Source organism: Lactuca sativa, chromosome 7 (assembly GCF_002870075.4).
Source record: "Lactuca sativa cultivar Salinas chromosome 7, Lsat_Salinas_v11, whole genome shotgun sequence".
Classification (NCBI taxonomy): domain Eukaryota; kingdom Viridiplantae; phylum Streptophyta; class Magnoliopsida; order Asterales; family Asteraceae; genus Lactuca; species Lactuca sativa.
The window spans coordinates 160231912-160244089 of NC_056629.2; the positions used below are offsets into that span (position 1 = coordinate 160231912).

The following is a 12178-nucleotide window of genomic DNA, read 5'->3' on the forward strand; positions in this document are numbered from 1 at the left end:
AACATTTGGTTGATTTTCATTAAGTTGTAACTTGTAATTACACATTTTAACTTTAAAGCCATATTGGTTGCTTATATCTGATAGCTAAGACCAATTTTAGTTATGTTAATCTGCAAATCAGTGGTTCATGGTTGAAGAAATCCAATGTGGGGAGAGGAATTCAATTTTTTCTATGGATGAACTTCCTGTAAATGTAATGTTAACTCTTATCCACACAACAATATACACAGATAGTTTATGTAGTTATTATTTTTTTTTTTTGAATTTTAACTATTACTCATTTCTTGACAGATCGATTTGTCAATATATGATTGGGATATAATTTTGAGAAGTTCTGTTCTTGGTTTTGTAACAATTCCTGCTGAAACCAAAGGGCAAATATGTAATTATGTTTTATTTCCTCTTCTATTGGTCGATTCATCTTTTCATTGGTTAACTTTCCAAGGTAATTAACCAAAAACGTTAAATAAACATTGCTTCTTCTTAGGTTTGTCTTTATTTTAGAACAATTAAACACTCCATGAACAACTCCAGGTACTAATGCTATGTTGCTTCACTTTTTTTTTTAACACCAAAGAGTTGTTGTAGTTGGAACAAAAATTATCATGAATATGGGAAGTGTTACAATGCGAGAGATCATGATGTTCTTGATTAACCCAAAATTAATACCCCGGCCCAACCAACAAGCTTAAGGAAACGAGAATAATGAAGATTTTGATTAATCTTTTTGTTATTTTGAACATGAAGACTTGTTTTTTTTTTTTGTTATTTTTATATGTAGTAGATTTTGAAGTGCAATGGTTATAAAATGTTTAATATTATTCTGCATATACACTGCATATGTATTGGCTTGTTTTAAATAACAGGTTTGGTAAATATAACAAATATTTGAAAAGTAATAAAAAAAACCTTATACTGACGACATGTCGTTGATATATGTTTTAACTGTAAAAACTATTGGAAACATTTCCCTACGACATGTCGTCAGTATAGATTTATACTAAAACTTTTTTTACCTCGAAAATCTTTCCCAACGATCCTTTATAAACGACAAATCGTCTACATAGGTGGATCTATACCGACGACATTTTTTACTTTTACCGATTGAGCTATATCGACGACTTTGTACGGTAAGTCGTCGGTATAGGTTTTACCGACGACATGTCGTTGGCATAAGTGTTGAAAAAGTTAGCGGTATAGGCCTCGTTCCTTATAGTGATCAACTATCGTCTAGCGTCCGAAAGTATCAGATCTGGCGGCAGTTGATATGTGGTTATAAAACTCGATCAAATAGGGATCAATTAGGACATCAGATTGTTGGATAGAGTAAATGGAGGATTCATCCATATAATTAGGGTATGCGGTTTAGGGTCGACCCATTTAGTGGAATTTGGATATGTTGTTTAGGCGACCCATTTAGGATTTTTTATTGCCACATAGGTTTTTATATTGCTAATTTTAAAGAAGGTAGGGAGTGATAGTGAGAGAAATTTAATAGGTTTTGTTTTGAAAAATAAATAAATAAAAACAACCCCAACCAAACACAACTAATCTTTTCCTTCTCTCTCTTCTTGCTACTACATTTGCGATTCGTCATTGGCGAGTCCCTTAGCGACTCATAGGAGATGGTGTAAATATTGGTAGCGAGTGTTTGGCGAGAGGGGTGATGACTGTAGCCTAATACTGCAAATTAAAAAAAAGTAATGCTCTTAGGAGGTAATACTTTTAAAAAAAACGTCTCATTTTATTGTAATTGGAATCCACATTACTGAAATAGCAATGCATTCTTCTTTGCTATTCAAAAATTCTTGCAAGTTGTAGAAATGATCCTTCAACTCTTTTAGTTTTTTTGTTATAGAAACGGTTCTTCAACTATTATTTTTAAATATTTTTTTACGAACCATCCAAACACTTATTTCATTTAAAAATTTGGTGTTTCGCTAGCTATTATCATGCATAATTTTCCTTTTTATATATGAGATTTTCTACCATGCATCGTTTTTTATATATAATAACTATTATTTATAGGTTAACAAACAAAAATAATGCTAACCTGCCGACTAGAAATGTTATTCTTAAGGTTTTTTTTTAGAATTTTCACTAAAATATAATTTTTTTCCAAACACTTATCTTTTTGTTTTTTTTCCTCACACCAAAGTGGAACTTTTTCAAATTGGTTCGACTGTTCGGGTTTTCCCCCGTGCTTTGTAATTAGGTTTTTTTTTTTTTTTTTTTTTTTTTTTGCACTAATCTAATGGTTTATTGGTTTTAATATTTAACTCACATCCTTTAAACCTGCTTTAATTTTTTTTTTCATATTATATAATGCTCATGTACTTGTCGACATAGCATCATTGTATTATTGTTTGCGATTACTAACTTTTTCTTATAGTATTAACAGATAAAAATCATTTTAATTTACTCTTTAAAATATGACAAAAAATTACGACATGTATTTTTATCTGTCGTAATTCATCTGTCAAGAAAAGCCTTTTTCTAATAGTGATTTGTTTGTCGATGGATGCTACTTTTTTTATTATTTTTATAATTCGGTTGTTGAAATTAAAATAATAATTTAGATGGTTAATTTCCAGACTTTGTATTCAAAAATATTGTTTTTATCACGTATTCTATATATTAGTATTAGTAGGAGACTAATCTTGGTTAGTAGATTGATTTTATATATAATGAGATGTAAAGAGAAAAAAAACTTCAAGAAACACAGTAGTACAGACATAGATACATACTCCTTCCGTCTCAAAATTATTGTTCACCTTATTATTTTAGTTTGTCCCAAAATTATTGTCCATTACCAAAAATAGATATACATTTTTACCATATTACCCCTAACATTTAATAAAGTAAACTTGAATAATTACAAATGCGCATTCTCATTAGTTTTAGAAAAAAACAATTAGAAAAGGGCAAGAGGGTAATTTTATTCAAAAAGACAAAAGTAATAATTGCTTTTTATAATTTATATGCGACAATAATTTTGGGTAATTTTGGGACTGAAATAATATCATATAGAGATACAATACACAAAATGTGTCATATATAGATATGGATACACACACGGGTGATCGTTCTTCAACACCATTTATAGACTACCATATATCTGATCAAATATTTTCTCCTTGACTCTTCTCCCCAATGCAGTTTATCATTTCAACTAACAAAACACAAAAATTCTTGCAGTTAGCGTGCCATCATGGATCACTACTTCCAGAAGGCGGCGTGGTATCCATTCTACATTGGTTTTAACTTTTAATAGTGACATTTTTCAGGCTAGCAGTTCAGACACCCGCCAAAGCTTCAACGAGTTATCCAAACTGCCACTGTAAACTATCCATTCTTCATCTTTCCGATCTTCATCATCATCATATTCCTCATTCCGATCCTGAACGGCGAGACATTTCACCGGACCAGTGTGACTATTCAAGACCGACAAGCAAGTGTGAACGCCGCTACCTTCACTCCGCCACACACAGATGCTGTTATCCGCCGACCCACTCAACAACAAGCTTCCGGCAGTCGCAAGACAAAGCACTGCAAGCTTGTGACCCCTCAGAACTCCGCCATGTAACAACGATTGCTTCTTGCGTTCCCAAAAGTTCACCAGTCCATCGGAGGATCCCGCGTACACGGTGGCCTGAGAGGCGTTCACCACCACAGACGTGACAGCGCTGTCTTGATTCAAAAGCGTGGAAACCAAAAGGAGTTTTTTGGTCTTCCCGACGAACTCCCTCCGCCACACCTTCACCGTCCCGTCAGCGGACCCCGTAAAAACCAAACCGGAAAACCCAATGACTACGGAATTAATGGCGTCGTCATGAGCATTTACAGATTCTAAACATTTCGAATTCGAAATCCTCCAAACTTTCATTGTTCTATCCCACGATCCAGAATACAACAACCCATTTTCTTCATCCAAACACATGCAAGAAACAAGATCATAATGCTTGATCCATGGAAGGTTACGATGTCGTCTTGCTTCAATGTAATTATTAGGGTTCATAGAGCTCTTGATGTAATCTTTTGTCGAGGGTAAATTACCGATCCGTTTGTAAGCTTTTTTCTTCTTATCTGAATACTTCCAAACCCGAATCTTCCCGTCCTCATGGCCGGTAAATATCCGGTTACGAAAAACAACGATCGCTTTCACTAATCCACTACTCGATTTGAAACCTGAAAACTCCATCAAATTCTTCCACACTCTAATGTTCTTAGAATCGGAACCTGTGTACAACAAATCCCCGGACAATGCTAACGAATAAATATGACCCTCTTCACGTATCAAAGACCCGATCAAGCCAGTGTTGTAGATGATACCATCTTCTCCATTGCTATCATGGGGAAGAGTCCAAGGAGATTCGGAGTAGGGTGATGGTATATGGTTGATTGGAGACATGAAGGAGACTGGCGATGAACATGAAGACATTACTGGGCTAGGTAATGAGGCGTTGCTACTGCGGTGATTAAAATTGTTTTCGGAGTTTTCTGGTTGTTTGTGGGTGGTGATGAAAACGTTTGGTTCTGAGCTGTGAAGGACAATGGCGAGTTTCTTTCGGACATTGTTTTTCATCGAAAAGAAGGTTTTTCCAGCCATTTCTTTCGGCATTTTGTTTAAGTTGAAATATAGATCGACTGAAGGAAGCTGAAACAGTTGTGTATGTTTTGCAATGATGATGAAGGAACAAACGAGAGAGTATGTTTGAAAGAAAATGTGAAGATCACATTTATAATTGGATTTGTGCTGTGAGAGTGTGAAAAGTTGGAGTCTGGCTGGCTAAAAGTAGGTGTACCATTATTGGAAAGATCTACACGTGTCCTAGCTTTTTCTTTATGTTCACCGCCCATAACTAAAATAAATTTAACCTAGGCTCTAGGTTTGTCGAATATTAACCACGTTGAATTTGTTATTATTAATTTATTTTTTGATTTAGAAACTGTAAATGATATATATAAAATGGAATAGGGTTAAACGTTTTCAATCCATTTATTAAAAGTTTTCAATCTAACCAAATAGTGGCGGACGCATGCTGTGTTAATAGGGGTGTCACTTGTACTTCAAGCGGGTACACCTAATAGAAAAAAAAAAAAAAAATTACACTACGTCCCAGAAATTAAGCAGTGCCCCGTGACCCCAAATGTCCCACTAAGGTCCGCCACTGCAACCAAACCAAACATGAATATGTTAATATTTTTAATCAACCCACCAGGTTGATGTGTTTATATAGTTAGGTTGATGTGTTTATATAGTTCTAACCCAATCTACTATATAAATGGTTAAACTTGGGTTAACTAATTTAAAATAAAAACATCTAATTAAAGATTATATCATATAAATTAGTTTTAAATGTAAATAAAGTTTCAAAGTATGATAAAAACATAATCTTAATTCAAAAATACATATAAATTGTTCAAATAACATTAAAAATGTTTAATTTCGAAGTGATTTTGAAGAGTGATTAATATTGTCAGTGTTTAGAAAAAGAGTGAAAATTATGATTGAATTTTTTTGAACATAAATTATATTACAACATTATACTTTATAAATTCATACTTTCATTTATACATGATAATATTCAAATAATTATTAAATTAAATATATATTAAAGTTAAATGAGTTGACGGCTTCAAAACAGGTTGATAATTTTTACCTAACAAAACCTATTTAATTAAATGGGTTAATTAGGTTGACCCATTTAACTTTGTAAAGCTCAACCCAACCCGCTAAATTTGGGTTAGGTTCGGATTGAATTATTGGGTTGGATCGATTTTTGCCAACTCTACATATAGTGATACAGGAGTGTTTGAGAAATTACAAAAAAAAAAAAAGGAAGACAACCACTCACTGATCCAACTACAAATTACACCTTTACCTCTGTGTTTAATCTATAAGTCTACCATAGACTTAATGCATTCAACTCCATTAGATGGCGAGCTGACTTCTTGTTGAAGCAATCTTTTATTCCTGATTCTTCAGATGCTCCATAAAAAACCATAACATATGAATGAAAGTCGTTCCTATTTTTGTGGATATTGCCCCACGATGCTGCAACTTGAAGTAGTTCTCCAACACTATTTACTGTTACATGTAGCAATCCACACCAGGTGAATATCTTTTTTCAGATTAAGCCCACATATAAGGAACCGATTAGAATGTGATCAACACTCTTTAGTCTACTTACCAATGCATGATCCATAGATTGAGGTGTCAACCTGGATACCTCTTTGACAAAGAGCAACAACAAATGGTATTCTACCATGTAAGGATCTCAATATGAAACACAATACTTTAATCGGGATCACTTTGCACCAAAGAACTATGAAAGTACTAGAAATAGAGTGAGATTACTAATCTATTCTCTGCCTGACACTACTAACAGTATACATGCCATTAATCAGGTGTCTGTTCAAAGTGAGTGGATAAAAGGTCGCCACTTAACAATCCAAGTTGTGGGGCTAAACCATGCGCTTCAAGACTAGCCTTCCAGTTCCACGAATTTCCTAATGCAAATATTCTATCAGCCACAATACATCTTTTGCAAGATTCAAGATCAAACAAAGATAGATATTTCAATTTCATATTTTTTTATCCTAATCCATGTATCATACTAAAATAGTGTTTTCTCACCTGACTTGACCACTACTTTGAAAATGTCATTAATAATTAATCCATCTTTTTTTAGCTCCTTTTTTATACTCCCAATATTATTCCACATACTCTGCTTTTGTTTTGTTTTTCAAGGTAATCATAAGGCTTACCAAGTAGGTTGTAAATTCTAATTATTAAACGAGTCCATAGAGAGTGATTTTCAGTTTTTAGTCTCCACCACTACTTCACAAGTAAACTAATGTTCAAGGAACAGAAAGAACCCACCACTAAACCGCCATCATTTTTTATGCTATGACCTTTTCCCATGAGACCCAATGTATTCTCCTTTTCTCTTCTTGTCCATCCCATAAAAACGTTATGCTTATTTTCTCCAGTTCATCTATCAACCCCCAACGAAGCCCTAAAGGGAGATAGATAGTAAGTGGGGAGGTTTCTTAACACCATTTGTATTAGTGTTAGTCAACAACCGAATGAGAGTGTTTTAGCTATCCAAATCAAAAGCTTGGATTAAAAATTCTTAATAAAGGGTTTCAAGTTCTTGATGAGATTCATATTACCTCCCACCAGATCTTCAAGGTATTTGAAGGGGAGGGCCCCTGCCTCGCATCCCAAAATATTTACCTAGTTCGTGGTTTCTTGATTGGTTACTTTGATACCGAAGACCCTTGATTCGTGAAAGTTCATTTTAAGACCGGAGGACACATGGAAGAAATAGAGGATATGTATAAGGTTTTTGAGGTTAGAGTGTGTCCATTCACCAATGAAAAGTGCATTTTCAACGTAAAATAGATGGGATAACATTGTTCCATCTCTTGGAATATTAAACCCTTTAAAAATTCCATTTTTGCATGCCGATTTAAGACCCACGTTCAACCGTTCCATAGATATTAAAACAAGAAAGATGAGAGAAGGTCACGCTGACATACACCTTTAGGTATATCGAACTCTTTCTTCGGCACTCCATTGATGATAATGATGCATAGGATGATTTTAGACACCCATAAATCCAGTAGCGCCATTTATTATCAAATGCCATTTATAAAAGAATGGAATCAAGGTATTCCTAATTTATTGAATCAAATGTTTTGTCAAAATCAACCTTGAGTAATAAGATTGTCCTTTTTACTCTTTTTTCCCATGAGCATACTTTGTTAGTCATTAGAGGGTCATTAAGGATACACCGACCTTCCACATATGTCGCCTAGACATCTCCAATGATACCACCAATGACAAATTTCATTCTTGTAGCAGGTATCTTGGTAATTATTTTATTTAAACATCAAATAAGACTTGTTTGATGAAATTCATTTAGGGTCGGAGAGTCTTTGATTTTACGCTCAAGAATAATGAATGATGAGTTGCAACCTAGAGCGAGATCCCTAATAGTGCTCCAAAAGGTTTTAAAGAACTTAAACGTAAATTCATCTGGTCCGGGCGCTTTCTCACTGCCACATTCCCAAATCACATTTTTTACATCCTCTGGAGTGAAAGGGGATTCAATTATGATGGCGTCCATCATGAGAATGGATTAGAATTGTGGACTGACAAGTTTTGGTCAAGATGTCCATTGCTCCTTAATTTTGTGCTGAAAAAATTTGTATACTTCTTCTCTTATCTCACACACTTTTGATGACCACCTAGCATTGAGCATAAGTCCACTTAACATATTTCCCTTGTTTTTACTATTAAATAATCCATGGAAGAATTTTGTGATTTTGTCGCCATCAATCGTCCATTTGATCCTGGATTTTTTTCTTTAAGTCTAAAGCCACCAATTGTTCCATTTTCATTTTCTTTTTATTCCATGGGTTCAGTTCTCTTATTCAATTGCAGATAGAAAGTGTGTTTCTGCAATTTTCTCTATGTTGGCAACATTGTCTTTTAGGTTAGTCAAATCCAACTTCCCTTTTTGCACTTCAGATTTTCTCCACTTTTTATATCCCCCTTTAGAAATCTAAGTTTGGACGGTAGATATAAATCAGGGGTGCCATAACCAACAAAACAAGTGTAGGCTTCAACTATGATTTGATCAAAACCTTGGGTGCCATAACCAACAAAACAAGTGTAGACTTCAACTATGATTTGATCAAAACCTTCTCTCAACAACTAATAATTGAAGAATTTAAATGGAGGAGGTCAAAAGTTCGAAACTGAGAAAATAAAGGTGATGGAGCTGTGATCGGATATTTCTCTAGGGTGTGTTGTGACAGAACTGAAGGGGAACATAGATTAGAAGTTGGGAAATACAAGAAATCAGTCTAATTTTCTTAGCTTGGCATCAACATAACTCATGTATGTAAATCTTTCACCTCTCTTGTTAAAGTGTTTCAATTCAGCCTCATGTAGAAATCGGTTGAATGCGAAGGCACTAGAAGGACATAACTGAGAATTGAATCTCTCTTCTTTATTTCTAACCACATTGAAGTCTCCGAACACCACCCACTTTCCAAGTTTAGCTTGCTTGAAACTTAATAATTCTTGCCACATCCTTTTTTCCCATGGGGACTATGGACCATAAATGTTAACAAATATCATGTTCCCAATTGTTCCTTTCTACTTACCAATTATTATGTGACAACTGAGGAAAAAACGTCACCGACCGCCGTTAGGGATTAGTTTAGATAAATAAATGTAATAGGGTTGCAATGTCAGTAGTATATTATGTCGATAAATATATTCAAATGCGCCCTTAAATATATGAATAATGTGACAAATAGACTAAAAAATAGGTGCGCGAAAAGTCGTGTCATCTTAAGAAATGGTTAACATATTCGGGAAGTACATGACGACGCGATTCCAAAAATAGAAACTTTGTAAAATCCGATATCGTACAAGAAACTAATGGTTTTTACTATATCAACCATGTAATTAACTTTTACGGTGTAAAAATAGTACGAAGAGATCGATTAAGTTTTGACTAATGTTCCAAAAAGGAAAGTCATAGTACTCTTTAATATAATAACTTTGAGACGAAAAATGTCGAGATTAGAGCCCGTACAGGTAAGTTTTGATTTTTGTAAAATCATTTATGGTTACCCCCGTTAGGCCAAAAGATAGAAGTAAAAATTTGTCAAAACAACCTAAAGAAGAGTTGTAGTACTACTCGAGAGCATCACATGGGTATAAAGAGGGTAAAGATCAAAGCTCGCACATAAAAGATACAAATTTTACAAAATCTTTTTTGTGAGTATGCCAGCAATGCGCGGCGCGCACACTAACATTGATTCGCAAAGATTTCAGATAACATGGCCAAGCGAGGGAGTGACAGGTGGCAACACCCAGTTGGAGCCACGGCACAATTTACGAGGCGTACAGTCCATAACTTTACTATAAATAAAAGTGATCGTAGGCCAGTTCTACACCTCTCTCTCTCTCTCTCTCTCTATATATATATATATATATATATATATATATATATATATATATATATATATATATATATATCCCAACTCTGCAATATACCATTTTATAAAACATTTCTAAAGGTGGGCCCTTTACAGTTTATAACAACTATCTTAAAATTCAAGGAAATAAATCAAAACCCTTGAATCTAGATTGGACGGTGAGGATTGTACTTTTGGTGATCCGTTTGACTTGCTTACAACCAATCAAAATAGAGTGTTTAATATTCACCGTACACACGGATAAACACTCACATACATATAATTATGTTGATACCCTAAAATTTTGATTAGGTTCAACCGCTATCTCATTCATACATCAACGATTCCATTTGACCCAACCCTCATACTCCCATTCACCAGTTATTATTAATGCCATCTATGAATACATTGTCGCATCTACGCCACCACCAAAGTCAACGATCAAATCCTTCCTCATAGCCACCACTAACTGAGGTTATACTGTTCGGCGCGTCCTTCAATCATTCCCGCTTCACCATCGTCAAATCTATTTCCCGAATCGTCACACTCCTTCCGGAAACAACTGAGCTACCTTACCACCACAAATATATGAAATCGGTGGATCTGGAGACCGGTTTCAACATCTTCTTTACTTTTTCATGTGTCGTAACCTGTAGTGTGTTTTGATTTTACGTGCTAGGGCTCAAATGAACTCGTAGGCTTCCAACCGATGTGATATATAGGTTTTCATCTTTGTTAACATATTATATTGAGTGTTTCAATTTTATTTTATTTGATTTATGTTTTTTTCTATAGAAATATTTATAAAATGTTTGATTTCCTAACAGGTATGAAAATCTGCATTTATTTTTGTTTTGTTTTTTTAGGTACATTACAAATTTATAGAACTAAAAACAACAATCAAGTTTTTTATAATGTTTTATCATTTTCGGTTGATTTGTTCAATAATTGCCATTTTGGGTTGACTTATGTTGTTTTTGTTTGAATTGATGCAGGTCGTGTGTTTTCTTAAAGAAACCCTAGATCTAATAAGCACATCTACTGCCATCACTGTCACAACCACATCTTCGTGATAAATTTATGCTTCTTGATCAGCTACAGTTTGTAGTTATTCTTCCAGATTTAGATATATATTGTATACGATAGGGTTTTGTATGTTGGTTCATTTATTCTAATTTGAGATGTTCACAATTTGTTTTTGTTTTTCAGATCTTACCATTGGTTTTTGTTGTTCATAGTTTCCTGAATTATAAATAGAAAATATACAAGATTTTTTAGTTATAATTTTGTTTTCAGGTTTAGAGATGTTAACGTTAAGGATAGATTTGATAAATGTTTTTGATCAGTATTGAATGTTTATATGAAATAGCTTATAAAGTCTAGTTTTATGTTTGATATTCTTAAGATATGGAAGTCTTAATTATTTAGGTTATTGTGATATTAGATCATATAGTACCTTAATGTTTGTTTTCATGAATAATTATCTAGACTCATTTAAATACTAGATCTGAAAATAGTTTTTTCATTTTCTTCTATATATTTATGAATCTGATAAGAATTTAAAAAGTAATATCATTTAAATAAAAGATATAACACTTTATGGATTTTATAATAATTTGATATGGGTTGTAATTAATTATTTGATCTTTATGTGATTTGATGGAAAATATTTAATTCAAACTCGAATCTACATTTAAAATGAACAATTAACGAACTTAAAAAAACAAAATGATATAATTAAATTGTAAATGTTTTATTTATCAACATTCCTATACTAATAAAAGAATAGTTTTAATATTATTTTTACATGTGTCACTCTAATACAACGCCTCATTAATATTATGACACGTGTCAGGAAGATATATTAGGCAAATCACTATCACAATTAATGACGATAAAAATTTTAAATATTAAAATTTAAACTCATTAATATTATGACACATGTTAGGAAGATATATTAGGCAAATCACTATCACAATTAATGACGATAAAGTTTTAAATAATATAATTTAAACTTTTTACAGAAACATTTACTTTTTTAATTAAATGTTATTTTTGAAGTTATAAATAACTTTAAATTTTGGGTATATCTCTTAATTAATAATTTGTTTAAAAGTATTTATTTAAATTAATTGATTAATAAGTATGAATTTTTACTTTGGAAGTTTAATTA

At 33.1% G+C, this 12178-nt stretch overlaps 1 protein-coding gene across 1 annotated transcript; it reads right to left on the reverse strand.

Annotated features, from left to right (window-relative positions):
- Positions 1 to 2995: 2995 nt before the first annotated feature.
- On the reverse strand, positions 2996 to 4685 carry LOC111895701 (protein JINGUBANG). Its single transcript, XM_023891774.3, has one exon. It carries the CDS (start codon positions 4619 to 4621, stop codon positions 3284 to 3286), a length of 1338 nt encoding a protein of 445 aa, XP_023747542.1. The 5' UTR covers positions 4622 to 4685; the 3' UTR covers positions 2996 to 3283.
- Between the last annotated feature and the right edge of the window lie 7493 nt (positions 4686 to 12178).